The sequence below is a fragment of the Mauremys mutica genome, chromosome 6, assembly GCF_020497125.1.
Source record: "Mauremys mutica isolate MM-2020 ecotype Southern chromosome 6, ASM2049712v1, whole genome shotgun sequence".
Lineage (NCBI taxonomy): Eukaryota > Metazoa > Chordata > Testudines > Geoemydidae > Mauremys > Mauremys mutica.
In genome coordinates, this window is record NC_059077.1 from 119,114,220 (window position 1) to 119,136,293 (window position 22,074).

The 22,074-nt window shown below is 51.4% G+C and overlaps 1 protein-coding gene across 7 annotated transcripts in view; it reads left to right on the forward strand.

Moving 5' to 3' along the window:
• FRMPD1 (FERM and PDZ domain containing 1) overlaps positions 1-21,700 on the forward strand; it is a 66,930-nt gene extending 45,230 nt beyond the window's left edge. For 4 of the 7 annotated variants that reach the window (XM_045021829.1, XM_045021831.1, XM_045021830.1 and 1 more), the window contains 11 exons: positions 1,194-1,301; positions 4,646-4,741; positions 5,783-5,908; positions 7,881-8,000; positions 8,748-8,884; positions 9,825-9,951; positions 10,575-10,670; positions 14,441-14,623; positions 15,215-15,362; positions 16,313-17,122; positions 19,079-21,699. In XM_045021829.1, coding sequence (XP_044877764.1) covers positions 1,194-1,301; positions 4,646-4,741; positions 5,783-5,908; positions 7,881-8,000; positions 8,748-8,884; positions 9,825-9,951; positions 10,575-10,670; positions 14,441-14,623; positions 15,215-15,362; positions 16,313-17,122; positions 19,079-21,528 — 4,401 coding nt within the window. In that variant the 3' untranslated portion in view covers positions 21,529-21,699. Of the gene's footprint in view, positions 1-830; positions 966-1,193; positions 1,302-4,645; positions 4,742-5,782; positions 5,909-7,880; positions 8,001-8,747; positions 8,885-9,824; positions 9,952-10,574; positions 10,671-14,440; positions 14,624-15,214; positions 15,363-16,312; positions 17,123-19,078 lie in introns of those variants that run through there. The other 3 variants (XM_045021835.1, XM_045021832.1, XM_045021834.1) reach the window with 3 other exon arrangements.
• Positions 21,701-22,074: the final 374 nt, after the last annotated feature.

Genomic DNA, 22,074 nt, shown 5'->3' on the forward strand with positions numbered 1-22,074 from the left:
ACATATCAGAAAGAGGCAGCTAAGGCACAAACCCATTTTTGTTTTTCCTTTGCAGGTCACTTTAAGGACTCCTGCAAATACCCAAGATCAACCTTGGCTAGTTGGGGCAGGCACTCGCCCCTAAAAGCCCCGCTGCCCACTGAGCGGAGAGGTACTGCCCCCGATCACCAGCTACGTAATAGCTCTGCTGGGGCCTCGTCTTTCACCTGCTCTGGGCACGCTAGAAGTGATGGTTCAGGGCTCTGGGCCTCCACAGATACATCCTGGAGTGTCTGTTCTCGTTCCCTGGCAGGACGCTATACAGGTCCCGTCGGGATAGGGAATGACCTTGTTCACTTGGAGAAGAGACTTTTCTCCCCTAAATGTGAATAGATTTTCTCCAATAAACAAGATCATTCTGTAAAGTGCTTACATGTAATGAGAGTCTCATAGGAATATAGCCGCATCCTGAGAGATTGCTATGCCAGATCAGATCAGTTATGGGGATGCTAACAGCTACCCACCCACCCCCTTCCACACACCCCAGTGCAATTAGGAATTGTCACCATGTGAAAGTAAATAAGGTCAGTACTGGCGATTCAGCCTGCAAGTGAATTGTTTATCAGAGATCGTATGTGGCACCTAACCAGCTCTCTAGGCTTTCCATAAGCACAAACAATCGCCTCACCCTGGGGCTTGGCTACAGAATATCTTGAACATGGATACGTATGCGCCGCTGTGGGCGTGTTCCTAAATGTATGCAACTATCTAAAACCTATGTAAATTGACAGTCTGCTGATTGGCTGTTGTCGAGTAACAGGACACCTTTGTGGTCATGTGACATCTTTGACAAAACCTTTCTAGATCAGTGGTTGCCAGTCACTTCTCAGTGTGCCAGTAACACCAGCCTTATAAAAAAAAAACCCTTCCCGGCGCCCAGTGCTTTAAGGATGAGCCACTATGGGAGACCCTGGATGCCCCGCAGGGTGAGCCTGGATTAGGGGGCCACCCAAATTCAATTGCAGGGTGCAGCATGCCCAGTGACATGGGAATCAGTGGGCACTGGCTGGCAGCCCTGGGTCTTCCCACTGGTTAGACTGGCCCGGGTTCCCCAAAGGACTACGAACCACTTTTCCAGGTCATAGAGACCTACAGCATGTCTTGTTCTCACGGTCAACAGGTCACGTTACAAACGCAGCGCTGTTGTTTTTCAGGGTGGTCCTAAGTCGTCCTTTCTTACGGCCGAGAAGAGGGCGCGGCTGAAAACGAACCCCGTCAAAGTGCGGTTTGCCGAGGAGGTGCTGGTGAACGGACACACTCAGGTTGGTGCGGTGCTGTATGAAATCATTCACAAGAGCTGCTGGGTGGCAGTGCTGGCCGGCTCAAACTACGTTGAGCTAAATGGGTGATCGCATTGAGCGCAGTTAGGATGGCGCAGATGCTGCTGAATTACAGAATAGAGTGAGCTTGTTCGACCTGGCGCTCCCTTTGTTGTGTTTGGTCATTTGTCTACACCACGAGTGGCCAAGGAAAGGCCCAGGATTCGGGTTACTACATGTTGCTACCGTGAATGCACTGGAAACAGGTGCTGATTCCTGTAGTTCTTCCATGCTGAGGAAGTAACCTCGGTACCTCCTCCTGTCCCGTGGCAACCGCGATCAAGTTTAATGAGTCGTATTGTCTATTGAATTTGGCACCATATGTTTCCTTAAAGGTGTGTTTACAAGTGACCTGATGTAACTGAATTGTGTTTTTTGTGTCTGCTGTAACTTTCCTAAGGGCATGTCTACATATACATGTCTACAGCAGCCCAGTGCTTCAGTGTCGACGCTACCGCCGCCTATGGGAGGGGGTCTCCCATCGGCGTATGTAATCCACATCCCCCAGAGGTGGTAGGATGGTCAATGGAAGAATTCTGCCATCCACCTAGCACTGTCTACACTGGAGTTAGGGCAGGATAGCTACATCTCTCAAGGGCGGGGGGGATTTTTCACCCACCTGAGACACGTAGTTATGCTGATGTACGTTCCCAGTGTGGACCAGTCCTAAGATGTCTGCAGGACTCAGACGTCTGCCTTCCTGATATTTCATTTACAGAAGTATCCAGTTGTCAGATCCCGTCTTGAAATACGAAACGCACTTGGGTAGCTCAGTCATACAACAACGTACGGTAACTGTACAATTTCAGGCAACTCGATACATACCGAGTATGCAGCATGTCTGTATCTCCGTCTGTCTGCAGCTCAGGCCAGGGAAATGTGGCAGAAAAGGATACCGAGTTGGAACGCTTGGGGGGCCATGGAAATCATGTTACGTTTTTTAAAAAAAAATCTGTTAAATAATTATTCTTAAATTTGTCACAAGCAGGTTAGCAAAAGGACCATTTTTTGTGGCCCCAAGTTTGAAACTGGCTTCTCTCCCTTTTCCCTTCGGAGCGAAGACGTGTGTCTGATGTGCCCCACCCCAGCTAGGCCCTTTCTCCCTTTTCAGAGCGACTGCCCTCGTGTCCCATTTCCTCCCGTGCCGAGTTGATCTGGCTCAGCAGAGCACAGCGCCGGCTCCCGGAAGGAGGCTCAGCCAGATACACACACCACCCCCATGCCTCAGGTGTTGAACCCTTGTGCGAACTCTGATGGCACCTGATCCTGTCTCCCTTGGCACAAAGACAAAGATGCTGCTGGAGAATCAATCCCTCTACAACTCTGGCTGCCCCCTGGGCATTTCCGGCCAGTTGGGCAGGACCCTGGCACACATTGCCTGCATGCTTTGAGCACCTCAAACTGCTGTTTAAATCCCTGGCATCCCAACTGCCTGTTCCCCGAGGTCCCTCATAAAGGGCTGTTCATACGCTGATGGCCCATTGGACAGGAGAGAGTTCTCCCCACCAATAAAGCTGCCAGTTACCTAGGACTCTCCAGACACTGGAATTGTATCCTTCCTGCCAGCTGTTGCCAGATGTGCTGTGGTTTCTGCTGCCACTGAGGAAAGGGTCAGATCTAACCAGAGCAGGAGCCCGATTCAGGAAAGCATCCCGGTTCAGTACACACTTAATCATGTGCAAACTCCTGGTCAGAAATCTTAGGGACATCCAGCTTGTATTGCAACTAGTGCAAGATACGTTTTGACAATGCCAGCAATGTGATTCCTGAAGAGGCATTCCCAGCTGGGAAGCTGCAGCCCCTGCTTTCTGTGGAGTCATTTTGGAGATAGATAGCAAGAGAATCCATGAATTCCTCAGCTGTTAACCTTGTCATTTAAATGAGAGCTAAGCCAGTAGTCTCCTGATATGTGCAGAGGAACAATACGGTTCCATACTCTGTTGTGAGCAAAACACTAGTGCAGTGAGACGCATTTCAAAACGAAACCTGGCTCCGCAGTAAAATATCAACAAAACCGAAATGTGTATAGTGTGTCTCTGCTTTCCTGGAAAGCAGCTCTCCCTGCAGCAGATTAATCCCTTCTACGTTCCCATCCAAAAGCTGCCACTCCTCCCAGATAGAAACTGGGATGAAAGAGCATAGCATCCATAATGGTTAGTGTAATTCCAAGAACTGCGTGCCTTCTGCTTCAGGACCAGGACCGTTACTGTCCTCTTAATGGAAGGTCGCTAACGGAGCTAAACCCCATTTGGAAATAACCCAAACGCTCCCTCATGCAGCTGAAATCTGAAACTCCAGGTCTAGAGCAGGAATTATTGATGAGACCAAAAGCTTTCAAGCCTTCATTTTCCAGGGTAGATTTGGGTTATATCCTCAGAGCAGAGCTCTGGGTGGGAAACAGGTCGTGCAAGGGTGAACAGCAGTCCATGTTTTAGATATATTTGGGAACTGTAGACCAAATCCTAAACTGGCGTAAATCGGTGTAATGCCACTGTAGTCAATGGAGCAATGACTGTTTATGCCAACTGAGGAGCTGGGCCTACATTTTTAGAATTAATTTTTAAATAGTCTACAAGATTCTACCAAGAAAGAGTATAATTATCAACTTGGCTGGACTAGCAGAAAGAGAGCCTACAATAATTGCTAAGAGTGGAACATAATCATTACATATATTGAGTGTAGCGTCAGCAACAACGTGTGGTTTTTAATTTGTCCCCAAGCTCTGTATATAGATTCCAAGATGACTTGTGAGCTGATGTTACAAAACAGCAGCAATGTTTAATTTATGCCAGTAGCCTCATGGGTGAGATCCTCATCTGGTATAAACTGGCATCGTTTCACTGAAGTCAATGGAGATATGTAACCCAATGGGTTCAATTTACGTAGCTGAGGGTCTGGCCTCTTGAGGCTACTAATGTGAGACCAGCAAAACTTGGCTCGATGACAGTAGCATAAATGTGTTGCCTTTCTCTGTAATAAATAATCATTCTTGGGTCCCCCAATAGGAACTGGATCAAATTCATTTTTGGTGGGACCCACTGATTTGAGTGGGATTTTTATCAGGGGTGAATTTGTCACTTGATATCTCTTATGTCCTGCTAAGAGACAAAGGACAAAACGCTAATATGTCGTGAATGGGGCTTTATTTAAAGGTGGAGAAAGTTTTGCATTTAAATCTGTATTTGTTGCATCACCAAAGATGAGCTCTTGATTCAGTCCCAGAATACCAAAACCCCTTGACCTACGGTGCTATGACACTTGACCTCCCAGCTTGTTTTGTTGTGCAGGGGAATGCTCTTCTGTGCGTGCCGAATGTTCTCAAGGTGTACTTGGAAAATGGACAGACGAAGGCTTTCAAATTTGACACCACCACGACGGTGAAGGTATTGTGGCCTGGTTGGCTACCATTTATTCCTCCATTTAATCTGTGCTGCTTCACAAAAGGTAAAAATATACCAGGAATTGATTGTCCAAGACGATCTAGAGAAAGTGGACCCCCGATACAAAGCTTACCGGATTTGGGGGGCAGGGCGTGGAGAATGGAACGCGGCTCTGGGCTTTTACAGCCCAGTTTTTTTGGAGCTGCTCAACACCTAGATTGACAGGGAGCTGCAGGTGCTCAGCAGTTTGCAAATGAAGCCGTTAGGTTTTTAAATTGCTTAGGATAAACTCTAGCGGTGCAACAGGTATGAAAGATCTGCAGGCAGGCCTGGGAACGCTTTGGGACTTCACCTTCAGCGGGGCAGTGGAGCAGTAAGCGGGGGAGAGCGACTGTTCACTGAGCAGCAGGGGTATTGCTTGCTCCCCTCAGCCAAAGAGGGTTGCTGAAATCGGGCTGGCTGGAAGGGCAGAGGCAAAGGGATCAGGGAGGTATAGAGGGGTCAGGAAACTAGAAGTCCAGAAGGAACTAATGAGGAACCTTGGAGCGAGAGAAGAGACAGGGTTAATGGCCTGGATTGGGTACCATGAGAACTTAGACTTAGAATCATAGAAGATCAGGGCTGCGAGAGACCTCAGGAGGTCATCTAGTCCAACCCCTGCTCAAAGCAGGACCAACCCCAATTACATCATCCTTGAAGAGCTGGCAAAGATGCCAGGATCCCAAAGAGCCTGTCAAAGGAAGTATCCAAACAGTGGTAGTAAAATGAGCCTGTTGCCCCCTCTGGTCTGTAATGGGTTGTGGGAAAACCATCACTGCTGTGCCATGGAAGCGGGAGGGAGCGCCCGGGAAGGGAGTCTCTCTCTCATCTCAAATGCAGCCCTTCTAGCTGAAAAGTCCATGATCACCTTGCAGAGCTGTCGTTAGCAGCTGGAACCTAGAGCCTCTTCATTAACATCCAATCCCGTTATGTATCCTAGTGATGCCCGGCTGTTGTGTTTAAAATGCCTGAAAGCAGATTGTCCCTTGTGTCTTCCATTGGCAGGACATAATCCTCACCTTGAAAGAGAAGCTCTCCATCCAGAGCATTGAGCACTTCGCCCTGGCCTTGGAAGAACAGTACAACATTTCTAAGCTCTACCTGCTGCACGAGGACGAGCTCATCGAGCAGGTCAGTGCTGCCTGCGGAGCTCCTGCCATGCCTGTCCGAGCAAGGCAGCCTTTGTCATGCAACCCGCTTAGAAAAGAGCCCTTGCCCGGCGGCTGACATTTCCCTGGACACATCTCCAAGGATGCCCAGGTTGTGCAAACTAAACGGGGACGGGGGAGGGAGTGTTAGGTGGCAGGAAGGGGATTTGGTGGGTTGGGGGAAGGGGGAGGTCAGTGGCTGAGTGCGAGACCCGATCACGAGCTCCCGCGTCAAACTGGGGATTCGGTGCGGCTTTGCCTCCCCAGAGACTCCACCGTCCTAGCTCTGCCTCTCCCACGCGCGCTAACTAGTGATGGCATTGCAGCCTGGCTTGGCTGCTCTGGTGAGGGAACTAGCACCACCAGAGCGTAAACGTTCGTAGCACCTTGCTCCATTCCTGCAGATGGCAACGGGCAGCACTCGTGGTCAGCTTGTTTTGCAGATGCTTCTTCCTGCTGTCCTCGTTTTGTAGCGATAAGGCCATGTAATCTGGACCCCTGCATATCACAGGCTGTTAAGTGTCACCAAGATCCCCCTAAATTGAGCCCCAAAGCTTCAGTTAGACTAAAGCATTTCAGGTCTCAGGTGACTAAACCATCATGCGCCCAGGCAGAGAAGAGGAGAGGCCAAGCAGCAGCAATGGCAGGGAAAACATTGTGTGTGGCATGCCCAGATGATCCCAGCAAGTGGTCCATGGTGCAGGCTGCAAAGGGAGGTGAAAAGCCCCCAAGGTCCCTGCTAATCTGACCTGGGGGAAAATTCCTCCTCAACCCCAGAACAGGTGATCCTCTTGACCCTTGACCCTGGACATGTGAGCAAGACCCACCAGCTCGGCATCTAGTAAGAGGATTCCCTAGACCACCTCCGAGCACTGGCCTGCCCTGTCCAGTGTCTCCTCTCCAGTGTGGCCAATCCCTGCTCCTTCAGAGGTGCCCTTTTCTGGAGGACCATTTATCTGGGACTTATATAAAAAGAAATCGAGGCTGCGGTTTTCCAAAGCAGTCGGCGAAGGGTTGCCTGGCTGGGCTTCCCTTTGAAGTCAATGGGAGTTTTGCCCCAGCAGAGTTAGGCCAACCGTGAGCGCTATTTGCAAATCCCACCCCTAGCGTTTCTAATTCTTGTCTTTATTTCCCAGGTACTTTATGTTCCTAACTTTGAGCTAAGACTCTGAGCAGCCCTTCCTCACTCCCGGACCTCTCACCAGTCAGGGAGCCAGGCGCAAGATGCTGAGGCTCACTCGTTAAGATCCCATGACTAAATACCAGGCATACGTCTCCCTTTGGGACCTTCTCTTTCCATCCGGTTGATGAGCCAGTTGTGGGTTTATGCAAAATAAAATATGCTAATATGATCCAGTGTCTTTCAGAAGGTTTAATTGCCATTTCGGTAGCACAAACAGCACTTTAATCTTTTTTTTTTAAGTGCTTTCCTCTGTTGTCATGGTAGGGCCATGTGATCAGTCTCTGGTGTAGGGTTTGTAGCATTACGGATTCACAAGCTTTATATTTATGACATTGAAAACGGGGCGCAGGTCCATTGTCCCGGCTGAAATAGTGTGACTGGATTTAGACGAGTTGTTGTACCCGGATCCCAATGAAGCTGTAACCTCGCTGGGGCAGAGCCTATCTCTGTGCGACGGTGCAGCACCTGGCCCAACAGGTGGCTTTTCTGGGAGGTTGTGGAGTCCTTAATGAAGTTCTGCAGTGGAGTAGCCTCCACTTCATCTGACTTTACTTCTCATGTTGCTTCTCTCCCAAAGAGTCACTTGTGCCCCCTCGTCACTGGAGAGAGCGGCTGACTTGCCCCCAACCCAGACGCCGAGTGCTTTGTTCTGTAGAGTGTGAAGGGCTGCCCTGTGCAAATTCATTGCACCTGCTGGCCCAGGATGGGTTTATTCAATGAGGGATTCGCGGGGCTGCTATTGTTTAACACAGTTTTATTTTGTTCGTTCCAGGTGGTCCAAAGGAAAGACTCCCATGATTTTCGGTGTCTCTTCAGAGTCTGCTTTATCCCTAAGGATCCGTTGGACCTCCTACAAGAAGATCCAATTACCTTTGAATACCTTTATTTGCAGGTGAAAACGGAACATCCCATACTATATTGATAACCCTTTCCGTCCTAAGGCCTTGCCTCCCATTTCAGCTAAAGTGTGATATTTAAATCAGTATTGTTAAATTGGTGCCAAAAGCTGCATGGACATTGTCTGGCTCTGAGTGGCTTAGGGATTCCTAATCCGAGCCTTGACTTGTTAATTACTTGCGCCCTTCACAGGCGCTGGCTCCGTGGGTGTTCTGGGGCTGGAGCACCCACGGGGAAAAATTAGTAGGTGCTCTGCACCCATTGGCAGCCAAGCTCCCGTCACCGCCCCCTCCCTACCTACTCCTCCTCCCCGCCCCGAGCACGCCACGTCCCCGCTCCTCCACCTACCTCCCAGTGCTTCCCCCAGCAGCCGCCAAACACCTGTTTGGCGGCGTGCTGGGAGGAAGGGGGAGGAGCAGGAACGTGGCATGCTCAGGGGAGGAGGCGGGGCCAGGGTGGGGATTTGGGGAAGGGGCTGGAATAGGAGCAGGGAGGGGGCAGAGTTGGGGCGGGGACTTTGCAGAAGGGGCAGGGCAGGGGCGGGGCCACATGGAAGGGGTGGAGTGGGGCGGGGCCAGGGGGGTGTCGAGCACCCAGAGGAAAGTGGGGAAGTCAGCGCCGATGGCGCCCTTCACATATGAGTCAAAAAGGGCTGAGCCAGGCAAAAGGGGCCGCCCAAGCAAAGTCATTCTTCCTCTTGCCGTGCCCCCTGGGCGTGTTAACCTGGCTGTCCCCGTTCCAGAGCTGCAGCGATGTGCTTCAGGAGCGGTTTGCTGTCGAAATGAAGTGCAGCGTGGCCCTGCGCCTGGCAGCGCTGCATATACAAGAGCGGATTTATGCTTGCGCCCAGCCGCAGAAAGTGTCTTTCAAATATATAGAGTAAGTGGAAAATTCTCTGCCGTTCCAGCTGACCCAAATCCCATACAGCTTTTGTACTGGGGCTGTGATAGGCACCAGAGGAATGGAAGCTGGCTAGGTCAGGGCAGTGGTAGTAGATTGGAACGTGCTCTGTCCTTGTTGTGTAATACCGATTCCATACATTGGTTATGCAGATCCTTTTAGAGATGAGTAGCAGTCTGAGACAGCTGCACAAAACCAACTCTCTCATCTCTCCCTTCTAAACTGCTCGCATGGCGTAATGGCTAGAAATGTCAGCCCATCGATGGGTCTCTACATCAGCACTACTGTAACGTGTTAGGTAGTTATTGTTGCACAGGGCAGGTTTTCATTTAAATAAAGGTTGCCTCTTGCGGGCGTGTTTATTGGGAGTTGTGAGTGCAGTAGCCGACGTCATAACTGCCCAGGAACGGCAAATCTATAGCGTGCATCTCCCCTTCCTAGGCAGATGCACTTATTGCATGGGTTGTTCTGGTAAAACAACCTCACTACTAAAAATTGTAAAGGGGCCATTGTTAAGTAATAGCCCGGACGTTAGTAGCTTAATACCTGCAGCCTCAGCTGGGCTTATGTGTTCACCTCTGTCACTGACTTATTATTTATAGTCAAATATGCCATGCCCCAACTAATAAAGGAATAGACAGACGCATCAAGAGAAAACTCCATGATGTGCATAATTAGCAAGTAATACTTATGACGTTGGAAAAATTCTCCATTGGAACAACTGGCATCTAATCTTAGACTGGCGGGAACCATTAATCCATAAGACACCAAAATATCATTTAAGCAAAGCAAAGTGCACTTTACGAACAGAATCCTCAGTCCATAGATGACACAGGCCGGAGAAACTCAGCCAGGAATTTGTGCAACAAGCCCGTAATTTCTCTTTGAGCCATACCCATCTGCGCTGTCTTCATGGCAGGAAGGACTGGGGAATAGAAAACTTTATATCTCCGACTTTACTCCGAAACATGAAAGGCAAAGACATCAAGAAGGCCATCAGCTTTCACATGAAGAGGAACCAAATCTTGCTGGACCCGAGACAAAAGGTAGAACCTGTGCATGTGTGTGTGTGTGAGGTCACTCAATGAAAGCCAGCTGGCTTGGCCACTGAGCCGAGACGATTTTAGCACCATGTTGTACACCAGCCTTCTCCAGCTGGGGTCCTCACAGCCGTGCTACTGCATTTTATTTTGTCTTCATGGGGGCTGCACTGCACCTCTTTACTCTTCTCGCTCAGTCCCCTCTCCTCTGGTACGGCTATTTCTCCCAGCACTAGCATTGCTTGTGCGCTGCTTCTGCCAGTATAGACCAGCCCTTGTCAACAGGGCTGTCAGAGATGGGAGCCAGAAGTCACAAAGTTGGGTCTCCTCCTAAGCAGACCCTTGCCAGTGACCCCCTGGACTGCCACCTTTGCCTTAGTGTGCACTGGAACTGAATTCTTGCCTGCTGTGCATAGGAGGGCAGTCATCTAGTCAGAGGTTGTTTTTTCTGTGTGTGTGTGTGTGTGTGTGTGTGTGTGTGTCTCTCAGATCCATCCAGTCCTGTGCATTGTACACGTCTGCTTAGATCCAAATGAACAATTTAGTAACCCCTTTACTCACACGCCCAGCTTGTCCCAGTGATTGGTTTGTAACTTTCTCAGCAATATTTCTTTTCTTTAAAATCCAAGCACGTCCTCTCGGCCACACAAGTGCGTCTGAGCTACCTGCAGATTCTTGGAGACCTGAAAATGTATAGCGGGAAAATCTTTAATGCCACCCTAATGGTATGTGCATTCATTTGTCTGTGATTTTTGGCAAATCTTTGTGTTTTCTCTGGCCGTCCTTTCTGTGTGTGTTGTTACCATGCTGTGGAAAACAAACTCGTGCAATGGGAGTCATATTTTTAGCACTATGCTGAAACTGACCAAGCCTCGTCTTGATTAAAGCGCACTTTCTGTAAAGCGTATCTAATTTTTTTTAACAGCTGAGAGTCAAAAACACCCCAACAGCAGGTTAATGGGTTATCTCCCCCAGATTTGTTCTGCAAGCAACACCCGCTTCATCACCCATTGGTCATATTTGCCCTCAACCTTCATGCTTTCTCCCAGTTCTGCATCAGAGCAGCTCCCTGGAACAATCCATAATGCTTCCCCATGTCTTCCTTCACATCCCTCCACCCACTCTCCCTCTGCCATGCTGCCCACGCTCCCTATCGGGGGGCGGGGGGTGTTGGCGCGGCTGCTTCAACTAAACATGCTCATTTCTCTTGGGCCCTTTCCAGCAGTCGCATTCTAAATCCTCAGCCAGTGCAAACCAGCATAGCTCCTTTGAAGTGAAACCAGTCGCTGAGGGTCCTTTTATTTATGTGTTGTTAAAACGCGCAGGTGTGGCATTAGAGTAGGTCTTGTGGCTCTTCAGATGTGATTGGTCCGTTGTTCCGTTGGTTTGGGCCAAGATTTAATCTCCCCTGAAAATGGGTAAGTCAGCAGTGTGCCCTTGTTGCCAAGAAGGCTAATGGCATATTGGGCTGCATTAGTAGGAGCATTGCCAGCAGATCGAGGGAAGTGACTATTCCCTCTATTGGGCACTGGTGAGGCCACATCTGGAGTACTGTGTCCAGTTTTGGGCCCCTCACTACAGAAAGGATGTGGACAAATTGGAGCAAGTCCAGTGGAGGGCAATGAAAATTATTAGGGGGCTGGAGCACATGACTTATGAGGGGAGGCTGAGGGAACTGGGCTTATTTAGTCTGTAGAAGAGAAGAGTGAAGGGGGATTTGATAGCTGCTTTCAACTACCTGAAGGAGGGTTCCAAAGAGGATGGAGCTTGGCTGTTCTCAGTGGTGGCAGATGACAGAACAAGGAGCAATGGCAGGGGCAGCTCCAGGCCCCAGCATGCCAAGCACGTGCCTGGGGCGGCAAGCCACGGGGGGCGCTCTGCCGGTCGCCGCGAGGGCGGAAGGCAGGTTGCCTTCGGTGGCTTGCCTGCGGAGGGTCCGCTGGTCCTGCAGCTTCGGCGGACCTCCCGCAGGCGTGCCGCCAAAGGCAGCCTGCCTGCCGTGCTTGGGGTGGCAAAATACCTAGAGCCGCTCCGAGCAATGGTCTCAAGTTGCAGTGGGAGAGGTCTAGGCAGGATATTAGGAAATGCTATTTCACTAGGAGGGTGGTGAAGCACTGGAATGGGGGTTACCTAGGCAGGTGCTGGAATCTCCATCCTTAGAGGTTTTTAAGGCCCGGCTTAAAGCCCTGGCTGGGATGATTTAGTTGGGTTTGGTCCTGCTTTGAGCAGGGGGTTGGACTAGATGACCTCCTGAGGTCTCTTCCAACCCTGAGATTCTATGATTCTATGATGTTTTCCCTTTGTTTTCCCTTTCCTGACATAAGGCACGACACAACCTTGGCTGACACATGGGATTGAATCAAGGACCTCCAGAGCTAACAGCAGGAACTGCCACCGTTTATGCTAGAGAGCCAGGTTCTAGAGCTGGCAGCTGTGACGCTCATGTCCTCTGAGGACCAGGCGGAGACGGGGGCCTGGAATGAACACTGACCGGCAGGGCTGTCCCTAGGGGTGTGGGGGCCCCGGGATATAGGTGGCGAGTTTCTAATCTGCCAGATGGTACCTTTCTCCCCCCCCCCGGCTCTGCCCCCACTCCACCCTTTTCCCCCAAGGCCCCACCCCTGCCCTGCTTCTTCCCACCCCCACTCGACCCCCCCCCCCGTTCGCCTCCTCACCCTGCTCACCCACCTGCCTCACCTCCCCGCCCGCTTCCTGCGGGGCCTCCTGAAGCGCGGGGCCTGGGGCGGTCACCCTGATTCGCCGGACCAAGGGCCGGCTCTGCTCACCAGTGGATTACTATGGCTCTATCCGTAGTCACGCCGAGTAGGACGAGTTGAAAATGTTCCATCTCTAGACTGTCAGTGGAAAATTGGGTTTTTGATTAAATGACTTTTTTCCAGAACAGTGTCTGTTTTCTGTGGGGAAATGTCAGTATTTCATGATAGATTTTTCTTGGGCAGTAGGGGGCTAAAACGTTTCAGAGCACAGAACTCTTGCTCCCCTCCCCCCGACGCCAGCTCCGGGAGAGCGAAGGGCGTAGCGATGTGCCTGGGTGCTGATCAGCCCAGTGTGTGTCTCTGCCGTGAGATTGACGGGGCAGCCCCATTGGGAGGAAGGGGGCTGTGTCCTGGCTCTCGAGTGGCGGAATGTCTTACAAGTGGATCGTTAGACTCTGGGGGGGTCACTTAAAAGGCTGTAGATGCCCATGGGAGGGAGATCCCATTAATCCTCTCTCCTCGGTGAGCCACCTTGGGGCCGATGAGCCCTGGGTTCGCAGTGTTCAGCGCCGAAGCCCGCAGCCCATCCGACAACCAGGCTGGTGCAATTCCCAGCTATGGTAAATGAAGGACCAGCAGAAAGAGGCCCAGCATTTTATTCCCACGAGGGACAGGGGTAAATTAAAAGATGGGGACAGGAGCAGGCAAAGGAAGCCAGGATGTTAAACACATGATCTTCCAACAACAACCCCTAAAATCCCACCAACCCCAATCGATAGAATGAAAGAGCCCCACCCGCCAAAGTGTGGGCAGTGGGGCTGGAGCTCCATGTAGCGGGCTAGTGTCCCCTTCCTGGGAGACCAACAACTCTCCGTCAGCTCAATACAGGCCCTGGTAACCCCGAGCCCTGGCCATCCCCTACCAGCTCCGTGTCGCTCTCAACCACAGGTGGGTACGTCTCCACAGCAGGTGGGCAGGCCTGGCACTGGCAGAGGGAGGGGTAGAAAAGGGGACATTCCCCCCCCCCCAAAAAAAACCTATCTTCAGGGGGCCCCGATTGATTGTCGAAAAGGCCAAACTATGTGCAAAGGTGTCCAGAGTTAGCCAGTGGAACAGCAGGCTGGAGAGTCTTCATCCTTTATAGAAATTCTAAATCACAGCAAAATACTGACCCAGCCGCCACGTTTTACTGTTTTAAACTCTTAAAATCCCCGATTTTCCAGGAGTCGAACTAGCCTTTGGCCTTCTGGAAGGTGGCTTGTTGTTTGAATAGCAACAGCCAGGAGCGCGCAAATACCCCCTCCCCCTCCCCTGGTACCTGAACCCTAGAACGGGCCCTGCAGCTGGGAGGATCCTCCCAGCACGGATAGGCAGCTAGCGCCAGCGTGGCCAGCTGCCCAAGTACAATGCTGCCCACTCCTGTGGGTACATCCGCCTGAGCCACCGCAGCCACACTGCTATGTCTAGCACGCTAGCTCGCCTCTGTCCAGCTGTGCAGGGAAGCACCCTCCCAGGGACCGTGTAGATGTACCCGGTGAGGCAGGCAGCCTCCATCTCGTCTCTGCCTCTGCACTGCTGTCTGTGGGAGCTGTCTCGGAAGCCCCCAAACTGGAGCTACCTACTAGTCAGGTTCGGGGGCCAGTAGAAGTTGGCCACTTCCCCTAATTGAAACGTGCCAAGCCATAATGCACAACTCAGGATTCTACGTCCCACCTTGTCACGAGGTTCCTGTTCCGATTTCTATTAAGGCTGGATTCTAACCCACCTTTCTCCGGTAGCTACAGGACAGGGAATCGTATGTCGTCTTGCTGGTCGGAGCTAAGTATGGAATCAGCCAGATTATCAATAACAAGCTCAACATCATAACCCCTCTGGCAGAGTTTGCTAACATCAGCAGGCTGGAGCTTACTGAAGAGTCTGAGAAAGCGAGCATGGTAAAAATCTACCTTCAGGATGTGAAGGTAATTGCAGCTTCAACTGGTGCGTGAGTTGGGAGAGTTGCTCTTTGATCTTCTCAACGATCTAACAGTCTAATTGAATTCTTAATGCTAGTAAAGACAGGGACGTGTTTGTTTTGCTGTTTCGGTTACCTTCATAAATGCAGTGGTGGGACTTTTTTTCCTAGTTACTTTTATAGTATATCACTGGCTATCATGGCCAGTGTGCTTTAACAGTGCGCTCAGAAGGCAGCTTGTCTCCGAGTGCCTCACCATTTGACACGCTGGCAGACTGTATTTATCGGCGATTAACTGTCCCTTGACCATTCTTTTAAGGTAAAATATTTTGCATTGGATACAATGCAAAGGGAGACAGGAGAACCAGTAGAAAAGATGCAACCCGGTCAAGGAAAATGAGATTCCTTTCAAAAATATTTGGCTGCCCTTCCTCAGTAGGACATTGGGCATCAAAGAAAAATCCGTTTTCCCTTTCCACCTTGTGGCCCACTCTGTAATTCACCTCTCGGTATCTGGGAGATGGAGAATGGCCTTTTATTTAGTGCACATCTCTGCAGGTCACGAAGGGGGCCTAACGCATTTTTTGTTTTGTTACAGTTGCTGACGCTGATGCTAGAATCAAACAGTGCCAAGGATCTCGCCTGCCTCATTGCAGGTTACTACAGGCTGTGTGTAGACTCGGGCATCACCATATTCATGTGGGGGGAGGCTAAGCAGCAGGCCCACCGCATCTCCACAGAAGAAGGTAAGAACGAGAGGGTGGCGAGTTGACTGATCACTTAGGAGCATCTGCCACCGTAGACACATGTCAGGTGCAGAGTTTTCTGCTAGGAAGTTAGTCCCCTCTGGAGCCTCATCTCACGGCTCACAACTCCTTGAAGCTATTGGAAAGACTGTTCTCTTTCTGCTTACCCTGGAAGCTACGTGGGGGCAGGGACTGTCCCTTTGTTCTGTGTCTTTACAGCACCTGGCACAGTGGGGCCTGGTCCATGACGCGGGCGCCTAGGCACTACTGAAATAATAAGAATGATTATCATTATAACAACAATAATAAGCCTCACATAGGAAAGGGTTCAAAGAAGAGCCACGAGAATGATTAAAGAACCTGCCGTATAGTGATAGACTTAAGGAGCTCAATTTATGTAGCTTAACAAAGAGGTTAAGGGGTGACTTGATCAATCAATAGTACCTACCTGGAGAACAAATATTTAAGAATGGGCTCTTCGATCTAGCAGAGAAAGGTCTAACGCACTCCAAAGGCAGGAAGGTGAAGCCAGACAAATTCAGACTGGAAATAGGGTGTAACGTTTTAACAGTGAGAGTAATTAACCACTGAACCGACTCACGGGGAGTTGTCCGTGATGGGGAATCCACCACAATTTGTAAATCAAGGCTGGAATTCCTGTCGGAAAGCTCTATGTTACCAGGCAGGTCAGACTAGGTGGGCCCAGTGGGCCCGTCAGCCTGGGAATCTAGGCATTAGGCTGTATTAGTGACCAGGTCCAGCACTGGTCTCTGCTTGCAGGTCGTGGCCCTGCTCATATGTTCAGAATCCGAGCAGCAGTCACAGGAGTGGGTCTCTTTCTAGGAGTGCAAGGGGACTGATTGCTGCTGCTTCTGTGCTAGTTCGGCTGCTGTACCCAGCTGTTTGCGTTGGCCTGTGCTCACAGCAGGCACGGTGTCTTTACATTGCAGGGTACGAGTCGAGAGCCTGCAGCGACTCCGAAGACTCTTGGGAATTGGATTCCTCTGCAGAGCGCTTTTTGGACCCCCCCTGGCTGAACCCCGGCAGCATCCAACCTCTGTGTGAGGAGGAGGCAGAGCAGGAGGAGCTGCCTGAGCTGGAGCCAGAGAGCAGAAACCCCGGAAGCAGGAGTGACGTGACGGACAGTGCGTCCGAAGCTTCTGACTCAGCCAATACCGAGAGCAGAGGATGCAAGACCAGTGGCTCGAGTGACTCGATGGACGCTCTGGAGGAGGATGACTTAGAGGCCTGCTCCTCCAGCAGGCCACAGTTCCTCCAGTTTTTCACACCCACTATTCAAGAACTCAACTGCCAAGACAAGAGCATCTTTGCTCTGGCCAACAAGGAGGGGAGCAGTGGGGCAGAGTCTGAAGATTTCCTTTGTTTCTTGCAGTTATCCCAAGGAAGCCACCCTGTGCCTAAGCAGACAAGCCCCGAGCAAAGAGGGGAGAATGAGGCGGATGCTTCGGCTCTCAAGACCAAGCTGTCAGAAGAGAACGTGATGGAGTATTACAGTCTCTGCTCCAGCATATCCCCAGGCAGCAACGGAGAGAGAAGCTTCCTCAATCATAGCCCAGGGAACGGCTCTGTGAAGGACTTGCCGGCTGAGTCGGGCCAGCAGGAGGGACTCTGCAAGGTAGATCCAACAGCGGAGGACAATGACCTCATCCTGCACCCACCTCCGGGCTTCGGGGACACCAGCTCCGAGGATGAATTCTACGATGCTGCGGACCGGCTGACCCCAACAGATGCCCTGGCAGGTGCGCTCAGAGAAGAGGTTATATAATAAATCAGCTCAGTAGGGCAGGGATGCTCTCTTACCCTGTGCACCTGGCACAACAAGACCTGATCATTCTTGGGGTACTAGGGTGGTACGACTGGATGAGTGATGAATAATGAACCTAGGGATGGTCACGTGTCAGATCCACAATGCCGAGAACACGTCCCCCTTGTTCAGTTTCCCAAGGTTTTCCTGAAGCTCTCTGGACTCGCAAATGAGCTTTAAATGTCCCTTCTCCAAGAATGAATCCCTCGCAGGCAGAAATGCCATGCAGAGAGAGCACATCGATATCAGCGCGATAGGGTTGGGTGGGATTTTTCAGTAGCACCCAGGTGAGTTCAGAGCACCCGTCTCAGTGAAAGTCATGGGACCTGTGCTCCTAAAACAGTTCGGCATTCTCGAAACCCCGCCCGCTATCACAAGAACACCAGAGTACAGACACATATGGAACACACATGTTATTTAAAGGTACACGTGTCTTTAAGCCTCCGTAGTACCCATGGGAGTTTGTTGTGTTTGCTGTGTACATGATGGACTTTGCAAAGTGTGTGTGGTCCCCACGAATGCTGTGGGAGGTGCAGCAGGCCCAGAGGCTGACAGCTGTGCTCGGGGGTGGCGTGGGCTGGCAGGAATCCTGGGAGGTGTAGATACAGGAACAGGCCAGAAGAAAAGGAAGCAGGAAAGCCGTGTAGGGACCAAGTGGCTCAGTCCAGAGAATGGGCGGGAGGAGATGCTGTGATGGTGGGAGGCTGCCAGGAAGGAGATAGGGACCCATTCCTGCCAGGCTTGCCTGACCCCTGACACTGAGCGATGATTCTTAGACATTCTTAAAACCTCAGGAAATCCCCGGACTAGAAGCTGAAAAACTCTATTGCTTAAATGGATCCCAAAGCCTCAGGAGAACACACTGCGGCTTCCTGTCTCTTCCCCTCGGATAGATCACAAACCACCATTCCATTTTACAGCCCAACTCGGTACGACACAGAAATGCAGAGCTAGGGGCACTCACAGAGCCTTCACTTCTTTCCCCCTAGTTCCAACCTGAAACCAGACAGAAATTCCAAGGCCACCGTATCCATCCATCACCCCCACCAATTAAGGCCTAGAGTGAGCCACGAAGAAGAAAAGGTGTTTTCAAAAGAAAAATGATTCGTTAAGCAAACAGCCATGCCATTAGCTACAATTATACTCCCACGCCAAGGTGAAATGGTGTGTCGATGGGTGATACGTCCCCGGACAACAGAGTGAGCTACAGCCTGACTATCCTGGAACCTAACCATACCTTTTTCATGAATTTACTCCTTTTATAATTAACATGAAACTGCCCTTTCCCTGAATTCTAGTTCTACCACCGCCTTATGGGCTCTTAACTTCAGTAGTGCGGATTGTAAACAGCTTCATCCCCGTCACTCCCATGCTATCAATAGAGATCACATTCTCAAAAACACTCGTTTAAAACCCCTGCAGAAACCAGCTACCACGACCAGCAGCTTGTAACACTGCTAGACTAGCCCCTGTTCAGCAGTTAGTGTAATTAACCCTGAGTCACGTCCTTCCTAATTCTTCCTTTCCCATAACACTCTGTCTCCTATACTCTGTATGCTTAGGCCCCAAACCTAACTTCTTCTTGGTACTGAACCTAAACCATCCTATGAGCTACCCCCTCTGTGCCGAGCCACGTAAGGCACAAGTTCGTCACAGCTCCCCATTTACAGAGCTTTAGCTCAAGCGATAGCAGCTCGCGCTTTTAGTGCTCAAGGTTCCCCAGTTCAATCCCCAGTGTCTCAGCCAAGATGGCTGCCGTCCCCAATGCCTGGTTCTCATCAGTCCAGGAGATCCCATGAACAACCCATGGCCCTCTGTGTGTAGCCAGTTACACACACGTGTGTGGTACACTACCATTTCCTTACCCTTGGGTTCTCTTCTTTCCTGGCAGGCTCTGAGGCACTGTCCCGTGAGGGGAAGGGCGATTCCTGCTTCCTGAAGAAGTCACGGTGCTGCAACCTGGGGGAAAGCTGCATGTCGAGACAAGCCACCAGGGAGAAGCACAGAAAGGAGAAGGAGCTGAAGCATGCCAAGAGCCTGAGAAAGAGGAGATCTTTCCTACAGACGGATTACACGTCGCAGGTTACCTTCCCGGTGGCTCCATCCCCTGCCCTGGAGAGCGCTGATCCTGCGTGCGCCTCTGAACGGGAGCCCCAGCTGCCCTCCATCTCTCTCACTCACATGACATCCTCCTTGGACGAAACTATCGGGGAGCCCCCGCTGCTGGAAGCCAGGACCTTTGCCCAGCTAAAGCCTCGGAGCGAAGCCAAGAGTAAAAACCCTTTGTCAGCCTTCATGGAAATGGAGCCTGACACCATGGAAACCAAATTGGTAACTGCCTCGGTCATCCCTTCCATTTCAGCCAGTCATCTCCAAGGTGACCAGGAAGAGAGAGAAACTTCGGACCTAACCCCGTTGCCCAGCTGTGCGGAGAACAGCCTGGGGCCTCTTGGTTCTGCATGTGCACGTGACGGTGGCTGCGTAAGTCCTTCTGAAATATCCTTCCATTTGGGAGACATCAGAGACCCAGAACAAGCAGGAGGCGCCCGGGACAGCCCCGGTGGCTGTGGTCGCCCATTTTCTGAAATGGAGGTTGGATGTATAACCCGCACGGTGCCGCGAGAGCAGCCGATGCCACAGAGTGCCACGGAGGCTCTGGAAGCCCACCGTGAACTCGAGCCGTCTGCACATCCAGGCGAAGGAGGGATACCTCCTTGTGCTGAGCCAGTGCTTTCTCCATTGGGGTGCTACAGAGGCAAGCCATTGCCCCAGGCTGCAGCTTCAGACCTGGATTCTCGGTCCACTGCTGATAAAGGAGAAGCATGTGAACAGCTTGTGCCGTCATCTCCCTTTGCAAGGGGATCAGCTGGTCCCACTAGCTGTGCAGTGAAATCGGATGCTGAAATGGTATCTGGAGAGAGAACCAACAAGAACCTAAATGAAGAACCCTTAAAAAGCGTGGAAGATAAAAACCATTTGGGTTTCTCTAATGCCACGGAGCTGCTTTCAGACTTTAACGGCGCATCGGGAATAATCACTCGCCTCTCCTGGCTTTCGTTTGGAACCAGGACAGACCAAGCAATGCCCTGCCAGCAGGGGGACATAGAAGACGCCGCCCCAGCAGAAACTGACCAAGCTGTTGACCAAAGTCCCTGGACAGCAGAGCATTCTGACTCAGGTGCCCTAAGGAAGGAAACGCATTTTTCCTCAGCTTCTCCGAAAGCGCATCCTCCTCCGGAGCAGCTTAGTGGCCAGCGCACAGAGGAGAGAGGACCCAGAGAAGATGCACTATATGTGGATGGTCGCCACAGACAGCCCCAGCGCACTGTGACGCCTCTTCTCACAGAGGAGACCACAGAGCAAAGAAAGGGCTGCCACTTAAACACATCACCGGGGCTACGTTCTCCTTCCCCCAAAGACACTGGTGGTGCCTCAGCACACAGAGAGGGAAACTTTGGTCCAGATCGATTGCTGCTTTGTGTGACCCATGAAAAAGATGCCCCAGTGTCTATGAGCTGCAACACAACTCGTCCTTTGGGTTTGACCAGTGTCAAGGGGACCCTCTTCCCCAAAGCTGGCATGGACAAGTGCAGCTGTCACTTGTCTTATGCCAGCTGCTTCCACGGGCCAGACAATGACCTAGATTACGAGTGTGTTGATTCTGCACACAGCACTTCCTCCAGGCCTTTAACAACCCCACCGGCTGCTGGGAGCTTGTCGTTTCTAGACCAGCCCCCTGCCAGGACCATGGACGAGCGTAACTGTGTGGCCGCTGAGCCTAGTGTGAGTGAAAACGGCCCATGGCCAGAATCTCACCTGGAAGCGCTGGGTCAGTTGCAAGAGAGAGCAGGGAAGTCATCGGCTGACTTCTCTCTGTTCCTGGCAAATGTGGCAGAGCTCCAGGCCATTGTGAGGCAGTTCTCAGGAAACCAAACGAAACACCCTCGAGACACGTGCGCAGAACACTACTCTGAACACAAGCAGGTACTCTGCGCGGAGTCCCGCAAGCTGATGGCCAGCTGCCAGAAGGTCCTACAACCAGACAGGTCTTCTGAAGAGCTGCCAGGGGCATTGCAGGAGACCTTCCAGGACCTCATGCAGCTGACAGCGCTGTGTTTCCAGTTCACGGCCTGTGGGCTGTGTGGGAGACGCCACAAGGAGCTCACCGTCAATCTGAAGGACGTGGTTTGCACCTACCATCAGTTTGTCCGCGCTGCTCTCCAGACCGGGGGGAAGGGCTGTCCCGATCTCGGTGCCACGCTGCTAGCACGCCAGGGCACGGCCCTCACGGCGGCAGTGTTCTGTCTAACCCAGCAGTTCAGAGCAGCGCCGGCAGTGTAAAGACGGTAGCTCCATGAGACAGACTCTTATACTCGTGTACCGCTGACGGGAAAGTGCCCAACAAACGTTTACTGTATAACCTATGAACCCAATAAAATATCTTCTGCAGAAAAGCAACACGAGTCATTCAGCAGTCTGGCCACACACCTCAAGGCAGGATCATGCGCAAGACTCAGCCGAGTTTGGGTCAGCTGCCCTGTTTGCTAGGACATTCCAGTCCATCAGGGGATAATGCTGGGGGAGGTGGGTCCACAGCCCGCCCACCCGCTCTGTCTGTATAAAAAATAATGGTCTCGAACGCAGAGCGCAGTTGGTGGCTTTTTCCCCCGTGGCTCCAGTTTGGGGGGTGTCTCCTGGGTAGCGCGGCGTGTCGTCCCACCTTACTTTACATTTTAGACATTGTAAACAGGCACTGAATGGAACAGAGTGTCCGGCAGCAGGCTCAGCTCTGCATTCTCCACCCCAGAATCTCGGGGCGGCTCTCGGTGTTGCAATGGAAACTGATTTTCTAGAATCCGACTCCAGTACCTGCAGCGCTAAGTGGTT